Source organism: Pongo pygmaeus, chromosome 18, assembly GCF_028885625.2.
Source record: "Pongo pygmaeus isolate AG05252 chromosome 18, NHGRI_mPonPyg2-v2.0_pri, whole genome shotgun sequence".
In the NCBI taxonomy this organism is placed as follows: domain Eukaryota; kingdom Metazoa; phylum Chordata; class Mammalia; order Primates; family Hominidae; genus Pongo; species Pongo pygmaeus.
Window position 1 is genome coordinate 65,095,049 of NC_072391.2, and position 16,091 is coordinate 65,111,139.

General features: G+C 50.9%; 1 protein-coding gene across 2 annotated transcripts in view; it reads right to left on the reverse strand.

The window, feature by feature from the left end:
- Window positions 1–16,091, reverse strand: part of RANBP10 (RAN binding protein 10) — an 85,579-nt gene that overhangs the window by 11,074 nt on the left and 58,414 nt on the right. For both annotated transcript variants that reach the window (XM_054453988.2, XM_063654394.1), the window contains 3 exons: window positions 9,997–10,164; window positions 3,752–3,774; window positions 651–835 (listed from right to left, as the gene is read on the reverse strand). In XM_054453988.2, coding sequence (XP_054309963.1) covers window positions 651–835; window positions 3,752–3,774; window positions 9,997–10,164 — 376 coding nt within the window. The remainder of the gene's footprint in view (window positions 1–650; window positions 836–3,751; window positions 3,775–9,996; window positions 10,165–16,091) is intronic.

Below are 16,091 nucleotides of genomic sequence, written 5' to 3' on the forward strand. Positions count from 1 at the left end.
TTCCCCATACCCATATGCTGATCCTTGGGAGCCAAGCTAACACCCACCTCCTGGCAGAGTGGGTACTGGTCACCCTCACTCAGGCTTGCAGATGGCAAGTGGAAGAGAAACCCAAAGCTGGCCTCCCTTGGGAGTTCAGCGACACTGGATTCCAGGACAGTCTGGGAATTAATCAGCCAAGGAGCTAGCTCAGCTGGTCCTAGGGAGAACTCCCTTCCCTCCACCACTGCTATAGACGAATGAGACTCAGCTGGATGCTGGGCCCTGTGAGGTGGCCTCAGGCCAGAGTCACAGCACCATGGATACTCCCTATGGTAGAAAAAGGGTCCACAGAGGAAGAGACCACAGGGCATCCTCTGCAAAATGACCTGGGGAAGGAAAACAGCCCTGCTGGTGATCTTATATACAGGAGCCTCCAATCTGGCTGAGAGGCAAAGGTTTAATTAGGAGCAGCCCGGAGAACTCAGTGGGAGCTGTCCATCCGATGACAGAGAAGCAGGAGAGCTGCAGGTTAAATCGCCCTGGGAATGCTTCCCAGAAAGGATCCACCTGCTGGAATTTGTAAGAACAGCTTGTAGCCCTACAGGGGCCTAGAGTGAAGTGGGCTGGGGTGGGGTGGGAGTGGGTAAGGGCGGGAGCAGGGCACTCACTTCTGCAGCACTGCCTGCCACTCGCCAAGCCGGGCACTGATGGGGAAGCAGTGGACCGTGCCCTGGACCTTGGCACGCCACTCCCGCATGTAGTCCTCAATGTCAAACAGGAAGGGCTGCTGCCCAAAGTTGGCGTCCACAATCTCCCCAGGTGTCTGCAGGCCTACGGTGGGGTAGAGGTTGGCCTGAGGAGGAGAATGAAATGTCAGTCAGGCCCTGAGGGCAGTGGGGTACTAAGGCCTCACCTCACCTCCATGGCTGCTGCTGGCCCATGCTTGGGCTGGGAGAGTTGCAGCAAGGCTGGAGAAGGCAGGGCGGAGCCACCTCTGTCCACCTCCCTAGCAGAGACATTATGCCCCAAAGCTTGAGGGGAGAAAGCAAAAGAAAAGCAAGCAAGGCACATCATGGAGAGTGTCCTGCCCTGTATCAGAGGCCATTGTGTCCTCAAGGCCCAAGAGCCCTTTCTGGAACTCAGCCAAAGCATACAGAAATGGGCTGGGCTCCACAACCCTGCAGATGTGCCCATGAAGGTCTGCTACAATGGTGGGTCATGGCTTCTCTGGGAAAGATCCAGGGCCAAGGATCTCTCTGCCGCAAAAAAAATAAGACACATGAGGCTGGGCATGGTGGCTCATGCCTGTAATCCCAGCACTTTGGGAGGCCAATTTAGGAGGATCGCTTGAGCCCAGGTTTTCGAGACCAGTCTGGGCAACAAAGTGAGACCCTGTCTCTACAAAAAATAAAAAAATAAAAATTAGCCAGGTGTGGTGGTATGCATCTGTGGTCCCAGCTACTCAGGAGGGAGGTGGGAAGATGGCTTGAGTCCAGGAAATTGAGGCTGCAGTGAGCTGTGATTCTGCCACTGCAATCCAGCCTTGGTGACAAGAGTGAGTTCCTGCCTCAAAAAAAAAAAAAAAAAAAAAGATAGATACATGAGGGGGTAGGCAGAGATGGGATGACGCAGGAAAGGAGGGAGGAGGGGAGCATGGCAAAAGGGAACCGGTGGTCTAGACTCCTGGTGCTGGCAAAGGGTGAAGAGAAGCTACCCTTCCTGTTAGAGGCTCGCTAAGAGGAGGATCTTCTGGCCAATAGGGTGTGGGGCTCCCTGCTTTCCACCTAGCCTCTACCATGACTGGCTTTTGTCTGGTCCCTCCCTCACTTGGTGGTTCCTGTGGCTCCCTGCTGCTACTGTCCAGAGCCTCGCTAGCCTCCTCCCCACTGTCACTGCAGATGGTCTTCCCAGGGCCCTGAGTCCACTCTTCACCTTCGTGCTCAGGCCATGTTCCTTCCTGAGTATCATGCACTTTTTTTTTTCTTTTTGAGACGGAGTTTTGCTCTTGTTGCCCAGGCTGGAGTGCAATGGCGTGATTTCAGCTCACCACAACTTCCAACCCCTGGGTTCACGCGATTCTCTTGCCTCAGCCTCCTGAGTAGCTGGGATTACAGGCATGCGCCACCACGCCCGGCTAATTTTGTATTTTTAGTAGAGATGGGGTTTCTCCATGTTGGTCAGGCTGGTCTTGAACTCCCGACCTCAGGTGATCTGCCCACCTCAGCCTCCCAAAGTGCTGAGATCACAGGTGTGAGCCAGCGCGCCTGGCCAACCATGCATTTTTGTACCTGCAAAAGGTGTGGGACCTTTTCCTGTATGCTGGCTTCAGCCCACCATGGGCTCTGCACACAGAGGACCTCTCACTTCCTTTCTTTCCCCTACCATCCTCCACACCACAAGCAAGGCCCACCTCCTCCAGCAAACCTTCCCTGACCATCACTGCCTACAATGTCTTTCCCCCATACCTTCTTGTACGTGGCTGCATACTGGCCATGCTCATGCCTGGTCATTTCATGTCACGTCCCCATAACTAGACCCTTCCCTAGCCAGGGTCAACATTCTCCACCTGATTCTGTTCTCTTTGCTTAGGACCACAGCCCCTCTCTGGGGCTTCCAGGTAAAAGGGAAGGATTCTGAGCCACGGACTGGAGGTTTTAACAGGACCCTGGGTGCTACGGTCTGGGCTTCAGAGGCCCATAAAATCACAAAGGCATTTACTGGGGCATCACTGGGGTGTCTGGGATCCCAAAGCAGCCACCAGAGTCAGCAAACCTTCCTTCCTTCCAGAACCTAGCCAGAACACACAGAGCCAGGCCAGGCTCCCAGCATCCTGGGTGGAGGCCCTGCATGTGATTAGGCCTGTGATGACTCATAATAAAGAGAGACTGGAGTACAGGTGCGGGATGGCTGGAGGTGAGGATATGCCCTGAACTAAGCAAGCAGAAAACTCCATCCTTTTCTTTTTTTTTTTTTTTTCTGAGATGGAGGCTCACTTTGTCGCCCAGGCTGGAGTGCAGTGGCACGATCTCGGCTCACTGCAAACTCCACCTCCCGGGTTCAGGCCATTCTCCTGCCTCAGCCTCCCAAGTAGCTGGGACTACAGGCACCTGCAACCACACCCGGCTAATTTTTTTTGTATTTTTAGTAGAGACCGGGTTTCACCCTGTTAGCCAGGATGATCTTGATCTCCTGACCTCGTGATTCGCCCGCCTCAGCCTCCCAAAGTGCTGGGATTACAGGCGTGAGCCACCGCGCCCGGCCAGAAAACTCCATCCTTTTCTAAGAGAAGACCCCACAAAGCTCACTTCTCTGGCTTGGGGGTGCCCTAGATAGTAGCAGATGAGTTCCCCTAGGGCACTGGCTTTCCTCAGGGATCTCTGATGGGTATGTACAGGGACTAGGTTCCCTCACAGTTCAGGAACAATTCCCTACACTCTGCACCCCAGCTGACACAGAGCTGGCTTAGACCAGCTGAGCCATGGAGCTATCTTCATTCCACCACCCTACCCCCAGCAGCCCCACAGCTGCCTTTGGAAGTGCCACAAATTACTGTCACCTGCTAAGAGTCGTAGCATGACCAGACCTTGCTGCTGGAGAGAGAGGAAGGCCAGCAAGTGCCCCTCCTGGTACCCTCAAGCTGACAGCATGGCACACATCCCTGGTTGGGAAAAGAACCAGACTCCACACCCTGCACTTGCAGGTACCACCGTGCCCCATCCCAGTCAGCCCCCAGAAACCCAGGAGGGGAAGACCCAATAGTAGTACTCACCGGGAGGTCTGTGAAGGCTATACCTGTGGGGGGGAAAGGAACAGTCATCAGGGCCAGCCCCTGGGGCTACTCTGCCTCTGCACCCCGTGGTGGAGCCAGTGCTAGGGCCGGGTAGTTGTTTTTTTGGTTTGTTGTTGTTGTTGTTTTGAGACAGAGTCTCCCTCCATAGCCCAGGCTGGAGTGCAGTGGTGCAGTCTTGGCTCACTGCAACCTCTGCCTCCTGGTTCAAGCGATTCTCCGGCCTCCCGAGTAGCTGAGATTACAGGTGCCCACCACCACGCCTGGCTAATTTTTGTATTTTTAGTAGAGACAGGGTTTCACCATGTTGGCCAGGCTGGTCTTGAACCCCTGACCTCAAGTGATCTGCCCGCCTCAGCCTCCCAAAGTGCTAGGATTACAGGCGTGAGCTACTGTGTCCAGCTGGGCAGGTTTTTTTTTTTTTTTTTGAGATGGAGTCTCACTCTGTCACCCAGGCTGGAGTGCAGTGGCGTGATCTCGGCTCACTGCAAGCTCTGCCTCCCGGGTTCACGCCATTCTCCTGCCTCAGTCTCCTGAGTAGCTGGGAATACAGGCGCCCGCCACCACGCCGGGCCAATTTTTTGTATTTTTAGTAGAGACGGGGTTTCACCATGTTAGCCAGGATGGTCTCGATCTCCTGATCTTGTGATCTGCCCACCTCGGCCTCCCAAAGTGCTGGGATTACAGGCGTGAGCCACTGTGCCAGGCCACGGGCTAGGTAGTTTTAATTAGACCATGGCCTTCTCTTCACTGGCAGCCTGGCCAGAAGTAAAATCAGATGCTTAAGTAGGTGCATAGCTCCTCCACCTGCAAAGAAAGCCTGCTAAGGGGAACTAAATCCAAAAGATCTATCCCCTGTGGCCCTTCAGGCCTGATCCTTCTCTTGATTTAACACATATTTATGGAAACCTATTGTGCATGCCAGATCCTTTTTTGGAGAAGGGTCTCACTCTGTCGCCCAGGCTGGAGTGCAGTAGCACAATCTTGGCTCACTTCAACCTCTGCTTCCCGAGTTCAAGCAATTCTCCTGCCTCAGCCTCCCGAGTAGCTGGGACTACAGGCACATACCACCATGCCTGGCTAATATATATTTTTGTATTTTTGGTAGAGACGGGGTTTCACCATGTTGGCCAGGCTGGTCTTGAACTCCTGACCTCAAGTGATCTGCCCGTCTCGGCCTCCCAAAGTGCTGGGATTACAGGCATGAGCTACCACGCCTCGCCCCTTTTCCATCCATTACTTCATCTGATCCTCACACCAACTCTGGGAAGCAGGCTTATCCCATTTTACAAAGGAGAAAAATAAGCCTCAGAAGTTCAACAATTTGCCAGTAGTCATAAAGCTAGCAAAAGTGGTGGGGCTGGATTCGTTCCTAGTCCAATGCTCCAATGTCATCTCCAAGCTGATAGAGAAGCGGAAACAGAGAGGGGGGCAGCTGCCTATCTCCAGTCCATACGCAGTCAGAGTCCTCAGAGGTTCCAAGCTGACAAAGTCCAGCTTAACAATGGCCTTTGTGGGAGGATCTCTTGAGAACAGGAGTTCAAGACCAGCATGGGCAACATAGCGAGGCTCCGTCTCTACAAAATATATAAAATTAGCTGTGGTCCCAGCGACTTGGGAGCCTGAGGCAGGAGGACCACTTGAGCCCTGCAGGTTGAGGCTGCAGTGAGCTAGTATGATCGTGCCACCGGGTTCCAGCTTGGGTGACAGAGCAAGACCCCGTCCCAAAAAAAAACAAAAACAAAAAACAGCCTGTCAAAAACCCTCCTGCCAAGAGAAGTGGCTGCATTTCTAGGGACCTCGGCTCTGAATTGGAAGTGAAGGTAGAGGGGAGTGGGACCCCAACTATATAAGCAGGCCACCAGAGCACCCATGTTCTTCAGACTGAGAAATGACAAATGATTCAGGACCAGTGGAGGCTCTCCCAAGGACTTAAAGCCCTCTCATTTTTTAGATGAAGTCTCTTTTTTTTTTTTTTTTTGAGACAGAGTCTAGCTCTGTTGCCCAGGCTGGAGTGCAGTGGCGTCATCTCGGCTCACCGCAAGCTCCGCCTTCCAGGTTCACGCCATTTTTTTTTTTCTTTGAGACGGAGTCTTGCTCTGTGCCCCAGGCTGGAGTGCAGTGGCGTGATCTCAGCTCAGTGCAAGCTCCACCTCCCGGGTTCATGCCATTCTCCTGCCTCAGCCTCCCAAGTAGCTGGGACTACAAGTGCCCGCCATCATGCCTGGCTAATTTTTTTTTGTATTTTTAGTGGAGACGGGGTTTCACCGTGTTAGCCAGGATGGTCTCGATCTCCTGACCTCACGATCTGCCTGTCTCAGCCTCCCAAAGTGCTGAGATTACAGGCGTGAGCCACCACGCCCAGCCGATAAAGTCTTATATCTCCCAGAAGCTCCTGAGCTTTTGGCCTCTGAGGTTTTCAAACTGCTGATTCCTTAGAGATCTCCAGTCTGCTATCCAACCCCTGCCCAGAAAAGAAACTGAAGCCCTGCAAAATAGAACAGGTGAGGGTCTAACAACAGGTCTCCCAGAAACCTGGCCGGAATCATGCCAGCCAGCACATACCACATACTTCCTCTAGGCTAGGCACTGGACTAAGTGTCTTATAAGGCACCATTCAATCCTCAGAACAACCTTGGAAGATGTATACTACCTCTGACACTAGTTCACATATGAAAAAACCAAGATGCAGAGAGATGGTTTATATTCTTTGTTTGGCTATTTTGTTTGCTTCTCACTGAGGGACGCTCATAAGCTGCATGGTCTGCCTGTCTGAGGCCACTTTTGGGCCCCACATGCACAGTCGGCATGACCCTGGCATGCTGGCAGGACTGAATCCGGAAATCTCTCTGTACCCAGGAGGAGACCCCAATGTCCACCCTCCAGGTCTGCTCAGGAGCTGCCCTCATGGATCTCAGCATGGCCAGGATATTGCTTACTCCAGGGCTCATGGAGGAGTCCCCAAGAAGCCTGGAAAAAGGCAGTCCAAACTTTGTAAGTTACATGTAGTGTGACCTTTGGCAAGTAACCCAACCTCTCTGAGCTCATCTGAAAAAAAGAGATAATATCGATATATCGACTTCAAGGAAAAAGAGAGAAAATGAGACATTCTGTGAAAGCTACTTCATGAACTCTGAGGTCTAGGTATAAGTCAGCTGCGGTAACGCCACAGGGTGAGGCAACTGCCACACTTTTGGTCAGGGGATGACCTACCCAGGCTTGCCCAACTCTGCCTCACAATGGCACCCAGGAAGGATAAGGCCTTGAGGTGCTTCCAGGAGAATGAGGAAAGACGCTACTCCACCCACTGCTGCATTGGACAAGGGCAACACTGCTCCTCCAGCCTGCAACGTCACTTTGATGGCAAGATCTGAGTTGGCCCACGGGAAGAAGGTTCAGGCAAAGATCCAGGATGCAAACAGGATAGCTGAACTTGCTGATAAGGAGTACCCAGAGCCAAACAGACACAGGTCAGGGACCACTGAGGCTGAGAACATAAAGACCTTGTGGGAAAGCACAGAGCTGTGTGGAAATGACTGTGAGCACATGGACCACTTGCAAATGAGACATCAGTCCGTATCTCCATTCACTCATTCCTTCATCCTTCTACCAAGTATTTGTTGTCACAAGACTAGAGAAACAGCTGCAAACCTGGCCCTCAGATTCCAGCAAGAGAGATGGCATATGACTAAGAATTACGCAGACAACTGACCAATGGCACATAGGGCAAGGGCTGTTGACAGAGGAAAGGAGCAGGGAGGCCAGAGGCAGGAGACATCATTCCACTGCTGTAAAGTGGGGAAGGGTTCGATTCTGAAGCACATTATTGATAAGATGGCTGGGGAAAAGGAAACAGAGACAGTAGAAGATTCACCATGCATTGTGTCACTCCAGCTTCACTGCTTTTCCATTAAATTTTGTAATCTAAAAATGCAGGGGACAGGCCATATCCCGTTTTCAGTAAGGTCTCAATAATATCCATGTGGAAAAAATGGAAAAATATGAGCTTCAGGAACTAAGTGATTTTTTTTTTTTTTTTAAATAGGGACGGGGTCTCGCCACTTGCCCAGGCTCATCTCGAACTCCTGGGCTCAAGCGATCTGCCCACCTCAGCCTCCCAAAGTGCTGGGAATACAGGTGTGAGCCACCGCGCTCGGCCAACTTAGTGATTCTTAAATGGCTGATGTCTTCCAGGACAAGCTCAACTGTACACTGAAGGGCTCAAATCTTAACCTTTTCTTCCTATATTTTTTAACAGTATCTTCATGAAAACATAAACACAAACAACAAATTTTAGATTAATACAACACTGAAAAGGATATCAAATATTTGAGATAGAACAAGTAAGAACACAGAAGGTGTCGACAGGCTGGAAGAAAAAGTCAAAATACTACCAGATGAAATTTAATTACAAGATGTGTGAGGTCTTGGTTAGGGGTCTATAAAAAGTATCCACTAAGGAGATGGATTTCTAAAAACAGCCTAAGGATTTGAGGTGACATTAAAGTGGCCATCTGCTCTCTATGGGACCTTGGGACTTGACTGACAAAGAGCTCATGGCCCTTTGGTTGTCCCGGTGCACATGAAAGGCCTGAAGGAGAGAGATGCAGGTGCAGAGGGAACAGTAGAGTCTGCCCCCATCCATGAGCAAAATGTGGGCAAGCTGGAGGGATGTGAGGAAGGCAGCTATACAAGGGGGCAGGTGAAGGGGGGCTTGGATACAGGGTGAGAGCCCACAATAGTGGCCCCTGGGACTTTGACAGCAGAACCCAGAGCCAGGAAATAGCGGAATCAGAGTGCAGAGTGGAGAGTGAAGAGCTGTCCTGAGGCCCTGGCCCACCCTCTATCCGCTAGCTCCTCACCAGCTGGTCACTAGCAACTGCAGCCAGGTGGTCATCAATTTCAGAGGAGGGTTTCTCTGATGTGCACCTAGGTCAGCTTAGCAGTGTCTGTGCTATGTTCTCGGCTGCCTAGCTACCAAGGCTTTCCTGCAAACTCTTGGCTGGGGCATCCAGTTGCCCTGTTGAGGAATGCTCTAGCTCCTAGGCATGCAGCCCCAGCCATCAGCAATCCAATTCCCACTCAGGTCCCCTGATACTAGCTGTGCTCATCTCCTGGAGAAGTCATAGAGGGGATGTGGAGAGTTGCAGCCACCTTTTTACTGACCCTCAAGCCAAGGGAAATGGGACTTCTAGGAGTTGGGTTCCAAGTAAAATGCCCAACTCCCTTTCCTGGCAGAGCTGCTGGAAGCTGGGCTGGTAGAGTTCTGCCAGTCCTCTCTTCACTATACCATTCCATTCTGGAGAACTAGGGTGTGTAGATCGGGGACTTCTGCAAACCCAGGCAGGCAGACCAGGCAGTTAGTCACCACCTCAGGGTCAATGTGGCCAAATACCAGTTAGCACCCGGTAGGCAAGCCATCAGAATAGCCAAAGTCTCTTCCTCTCAAGCCCTAATCCTAAATGTCTACGCTTGTACAGGAATGCTCCTTCTAGTCCTCTTCCACTGATTGCTATTTCTCCTGGGTTTCTTCTCCTGGTTAACAGCAATACTAATCCAGCCATTTTCTCACCTTTCCTTCTTGCAAGTGCACCCCATCTGTCACCAAACCCTGCAGGGCCACACCTGGGCCTTTGTCCTGCACCCATCCCCACTGCCTTACCTCAGGCCATCTGCCTCTTCCCCTGGTCTTTACTCTGGTCCATCCTTCATGGTTTCACCAGAAGCCTTTTTCAATGTAACTGCCCCAGCTGCTGCTCATTCACCAAGAACAGACCAGAGGTCTGGCCCTATCTGACTCCCACCTGTCTGTTTACCTCCTGGACTAGTGCCACCCCCACTGCTGCTCCACAGCAACCAGCACCAAAGTCTGGGCCAGGTCACAGGCACGCAAACCACCACCACACAACCTATGCAAGGGTTCCCCAAACTTCTCATCCAATGCCAAACCTTGCTCCAACAAGTGCCACCAAAGCCAAGATCACGACCAGGATACTGCTGTACTCTCAGCATCCTCCCTGGGCTGGATAAACGCAGCTGACTGGCTGGATGAACAAAGGCGTGCCCCTGCTACCCTCTATTCACCTGAAAGGGCTCCAATGCCTGGAAATGGTGCGGTACCCCAGAGCTCAGCAGAGGCGACACTGCCTTGAGCACTTGCCCCTGAGCCTCTCACCAACCAAAGTGGCTCCACAGAGCAGAGCCTCCAAGGTCCCTTATGCACACACCAAGGCTGTGGCCATTCTTGGTGTAGAAGCAGGTGCCATTGATGAGGTTGACGCAGCAGCCGATCACGTCTCCTGTGGTGAATGTGGGACCATAGGGCTGGCCAGTCCCCGAGGAGCAGAACGAATGCCCATCATCACCATGGTAACCATAGGAATGTTTGTCCCAACCTGTGGGGGAAGAGAGCAGCAATAACTGAGTAGGTACTTGAGGGAGGAACAAGACAGTAACAGAAGCCCATGCAGGTCTCTCAGCCTCTCCTCAGCCTGCCCCACCTCTGTCAGCACTCTTGGCTTCTAGCAGAGCCACCAATAGACAGAGTCTGGCTGTGAGTCCAGCAGGTGACTGCCGAAGTAGCTGATGCAGCCCCACAGAGGAATGATCCCATGCTGCGGTTAACAGGAACCAAAACCATCAGTGACCCGGAAGGAACATACCACAGGGTGGTACAACAAGGAGGTGGTCAAGGGAAGCCTTGTGAAGGAGCGGGAGCTGGAAGTAACCTTGGAAGTGTATCTGGCAGGTTGTTTAAAATTTTGTTTGTTTGTTTGTTTTGAGACGGAGTCTCGCTGTCACCCAGGCTGGAGTGCAATGGCGTGATCTCAGCTCACTGCAAGCCCCGCCTCCCGGGTTCACGCCATTCTCCTGCCTCAGCCTCCAGAGTAGCTGGGACTACAGGCGCCTGCCACAACGCCCGGCTAATTTTTTTTGTGTGTATTTTTAGTAGAGATGGTGTTTCACCATGTTAGCCAGGATGGTCTCGATTTGACCTTGTGATCCGCCCGCCTCAGCCTCGCAAAGTGCTAGCATTACAGGAGTGAGCCACCACGCCCGGCCGATGCCCAGCTAATTTTTTTGTATTTTTAGTAGAGACAGAGTTTCACCGTGTTAGCCAGGATGGTCTCGATCTCCTGACCTCATGCTCCGCCTGCCTCGGCCTCCCAAAGTCCTGGGATTACAGGTGTGAGCCACCGTGCCCGGCCTAAAGTGTATTTTATATTGAGGATTAGTTTACATACAGTAAGATTCTCTCTTTTATTTTTATTTATTTATTTTTTTTGAGACAGAGTCTCCCTCTGTCACCCAGGCTGGAGTGCAGTAGTGTGATCTTGGCTCACTGCAACCTCCGCCTCCCAGGTTCAAGTGATTCTCTTGCCTCAGCCTCTGGAGTAACTGGGATTACAGGTGCGCGCCACCATGCCCAGCTAATTTTTTTATTTTTAGTAGAGACGGGGTTTCAACATGTTGGCCAGGCTGGTCTCGAACTCCTGACCTCAGGTGATCCTCCAGCCTCGGCATCCCAAAGTGCTAAGACTATAGGCATGAGCCACCGTACCTGGCCGATTCTCCCTTTTAAACTGTACAATTCAAATGAGTTTTAACAAATGTATACAGTTGCATTACCACCACCACAATCAACACACAGAACATTTCCATCACTCTAAAGCTGAGCATGGTGGCTCATGCTTGTAATCCTAACACTTTGGGAGGCTAAGGCGGGAGGATCACTTGAGGTCAGGAGGTCAAGATCAGCCTGGGACAACATAGTGGGACCTCATCTCTATAAAAAATTTAAAAAATTGTCCAGGAACGGTGGCTCATGCCTATAATCCCAGCACTTTGGGAGGCCGCAGTGGGTGGATCACCTGAGGTCAGGAGTTCAAGACAAGCCTGACCAACAGGGAGAAACCCCGTCTCTACTAAAAATACAAAATTAGCTGGGCATGGTGGTGCATGCCTGTAATCCCAGCTACTCAGGAGGCTGAGGCAGGAGAATCGCGTGAACCCAGGAGACGGAGGTTGCAGTGAGCCGAGATCACACCATTGCACTCCATCCTGGGCAACAAGAGCAAAACTCTGTCTCAAAAAAAATAAAAATAAAAAAATAAAAAAAATTAGCCAGGTGTGGCTGGGCATGGTGGCTCACACCTGTAATCCCAGCACTTTGGGAAGACAAGGCGAGTGGATCATGAGGTCAGGAGATCAAGACCATCCTGGCTAACACGGTGAAACCCCGTCTCTACCAAAAATACAAAAAATTAGCCGGGCACGGTGGTGGATGCCTGTAGTCCCAGCTACTCAGGAGGCTGAGGCAGGAGAATGGCATGAACCTGGGAAGCAGAGCTTGCAATGAGCCGAGATCGTGCCACTGAACTCCAGCCTGGGCAACACAGCAAGACTTTGTCTCAAAAATAATAATAAATTAGCCAGGTGTGGTGGCGCCTGCCTACAGTCCCAGCTACTTAGGAGGCTGAGGCAGGAGGATCATTTAAGCCCAGGAGTTCAAGCCTGCAGTGAGCTATGATCATGCCAGTGTACTTCAGCCTGGGCAACAAAGTGAGACCCTAGCTCCTCCAAAAAAATTTCCCTCAGGCCTCTTGGGAGTCAATTTGTTCCATCCATTCCCAGTACCCGGCAACACTAATCTGATGTGTTCCTATGGTTTTGCCTTTTCCAGAATTTCACATAAATGGAATCATAGAACATAAGGTGTCTTGCCTGGCTTCTTAGACTTAGCACAATGCATCTGTGATCCATCCATGTTGTTAGGAGAAGCAGTGTTCCATTCCTTTTTATTGCTGAGTAGTACTCCATGTTATGGATACACCCCAGTTTTTCTATCTGTTCATACACCAGTTGATGACATTTGAGTTGTTATAATTTTTAGTTATTATGAATAAAGCCAACAAATATTTGCTTTAAGGTATTTGCACAGACGTATGTTTCCATTTCTCTTGGGTAAATACTTACAAGTGATATTACTGGGTTATAAGATAAGTGTATGTTTAATTTGATAAGAAACTGTCAAACTGTTTTCCAAAGTGGCTATGCTATTTTGCATTCCAACCAGCAATGTATGAGTTCCATATCTTCTTCAGTATTTACTATTCTCAGTTTGTTTTTTTAAATTTTGGCCTTTTAGTGTATATATAGTGGTTGTAATATCATTGTGGTTTTAATATACATTTTCCCTATGACAAAATATACTGAGTATCTTTTCATGTACTCATTTGCCATCTATTTGTTGGAAAACTATTCAACTGTCTTTTCAAATTTTTAACTCATTTTTTATTGGGTTGTTTACTGTATTGCACTTGTTTATTGTATTGCACTGTAAAGGTTCTTGATATATTTTAGATACAAGTCCTTTTATGTTTTGTGAGTATTTCTTCCAGTCTGTGGTTTATCATCATTTTTTTGTTTTTTTTTTTGTTTGTTTGTTTTTTTGGTAAGAAAGGGTCTCACACTCTCTCATCCAGACTGGAATGCAGTGGCCCAATCTCAGCTCACCACAACCTCCGCCTTCCAGGCTCAAGGGATTCTCCCACCTCAGACTCCCGAGTAGCTGGGATTACAGGCACACGCCACTACCACCAGGCTAATTTTTGTATTTTTAGCAGAGTCGGGGTTTCACCATGTTGGCCAGGCTGGTCTTGAACTCCTGACCTCAAATGATCCACCCACCTCGGCCTCCCAAAGTGTTGGGATTATAGGCATGAGCCATGGAGCCCGGCCTCACTTTCTTTTCTTTTCTTTTCTTTTTTTTTTTTTAAGACGGAGTCTCACTCTGTTGCCCAGTGCAGTCACATGATCTCGGCTCACTGCAAGCTCCGCCTCCCAGGTTCACGCCATTCTCCCACCTCAGTCTCCCGAGTAGCTGGGACTACAGGCGCCCGCCACCATGCCTGGCTAATTTTGTTTTTGTATTTTTTAGTAGAGATGGGGTTTCACCGTGTTAGCCAGGATGGTCTTGATCTCCTGACCTCACAATCCACCCACCTCGGCCTCCCAAAGGGCTGGGATTACAGGCGTGAGCCACTGCGCCTGGCCCTCATTTTCTTAATAATGCCTTTCGAAGGTGGGCTGTGATCGTGACTGGGACTGTGTTGACTCTCTAGATCAATTTGGAGAGAATAGATAGCTTAACAATATTAATTATTCTGGCCGGATGCAGTGGCTCATGCCTGTAATCCCAGCACTTTGGGAGGCCGAGGTAGGAGGACTGCTTGAGCCCAGGAGTTTAAGACCAGCCTAGCCAACATGGTGAAACACCATCTCTACCAAAAATACAAAAAAAATTAGCCGGGCGTGGTGGTGGGCGCCTGTAATCCCAACTACTCGGGAGGCTGAGGCAGGAGAATCGCTTAAACCAGGGAAGGCAGAGGTTGCAGTGAGCCAAGATCACGCCACAGCACTCCAGACTGGGCAATAAGAGCGAAACTCCGTCTAAAAAAAAGAAAGTGCATGGTGCTCAGGAAGGAAAAAATATATATATTACTATTGTTTGTACAGATAGGGTCTGTCTATGTTGCCCAGGCTGGTCTCAAACTCCTGGCCTCAAGCAATTCTCCCACCTCTGCACCAAGGTTTTAGACAAGGGGAGAGGGGAGTGAAAAAGGGAGGAGGATGTGCAGGTAAAGGCATGAGTACAGGTGGGGCAGGAGCGGTGGAGCTGCAGAAGGGTTCGACTGCCTGGCTAAGGAGCAGAAATGGAACCCACAGAGCCATGACAAGCCCAGGACCTGCACAGGCTGGGGAGCTGATGGGCTGACAGGCAGGTCTACTCCCCAGGAACCCCTCCAGGTAGCTTCCCCAGTGTCTGCCTGCTTCCTCCTTGGGGCCTAAGCAGCACACCACAGGAACATGCTTAAGCACATCCCTCCCCTCCCAAGTGGCATGGGTAGAGGCTCTCTTCTGAGTAAAGGATCTGAGTAGCCAGAAAGCAGGGCAAGGCTCAAACATTCACAGTACATGTTGTGTACGTGGATAGGCAAGGGCACAGGGTGTGGGCAGGCAGCAAGCAAAGGTGTGGGGGTGAGAAAAGAAGGATAACAGGGCCAAGGGCTGACAAGAGAGGCAGAGAGTGTGACTGGAGAGGTGACACAGCCCAGACCCTGGAGCCTAAACTCAGCATTTAAATCAGCGAGCACAAAGGAAGTTGTCCCCTTGGTCACAGCACCCATCCCAAGCCTAGTGTACCCTGAGCTTTCACGTCTTTTTATCCAGGAAGCCTCTATTTAAACAAAGATTCTCCAGCACCCACAGCGGGAAACAGGTCAAGACTGAACGGCTCTCAGAAACTGGTGGAGGCCCTCCGCCCTGCTGGTGCCTCCTTCATCTCCCCACCGCCATCACCAGGAAACCAGTGTGAGAGCTGCTTGAGACTGGCTTTAGAAGGGCCAAAGCCTCTACCTGGATCCAGGCTCTATTCTCACCTTCTGAATTCCCCAAAGACATTGGAACTGCCTGGCTCAGGGGACATGTTGCTGCTCTGAGCATCAACTCAGCTCCTAAGCTCACCAGGCCCAGCAGTGAGAGAGGCCTTTCTGTTGCTAGTGGGTATGCAAATCATTTGACCTCAGAGAAATAGCTCTTCTGGGACAGAACAATGCCCATTCCCCACCAAAAGGCAGGCTCGTGAGGCTGTCACAGTCAAGGTCTTTTCTCAGGCATCAACTCGGGAGACACTATGGCTCCTGATGGCAGCGGCTGTTCCCCTGGTCTATAGCAGGCTATAGATGAGGGCGGCCAGCTGGACAGCAGTGAGGAGCAAAGTGAAAACCATCCCTCCAGGTCTGGCTCAGACTGTGGTGACCCCAGGTATGCCCACCAGCTTGCCCTGACAGGATCCACAACCATGGACCACACCAGCCACAATAGCCCTCCTCCTCTCCCTGCCCCTCATCCCTCAGATAGAGCACAGGGATTTCCCACTGCAAGGCAGTAACTGACAACAATGTGGCAACCTGTTAGGAGGGCACCCATAACCCTGTGTGTTTGGCACAGCACAACAGATGTTGCCAGGGGTCTGGGATGCCAGAAGGTAAGGTGGGGCTCTCCTCAATGCTCCCTGACCTGCACAGCCCCCTAAAGCCAAGTCCACTGCTTATGTGGCCATGGGGGCACACCATCCAGCAAAGCCACTGCCCATTCCACCCTCCCCAAATAGTCTTTCAGGAAGGCTGCTTGCTGCTCCTCTGGGTCCTCTTAGAACTATGCCCAAGAACTAGTGGTATCCACTCTGTCCTCCCCTCTTGCCAGTGCGTCATGATTCAGTTCAAATTTCTGCCTCCTGGAGTCTTTTATAACATCCTTT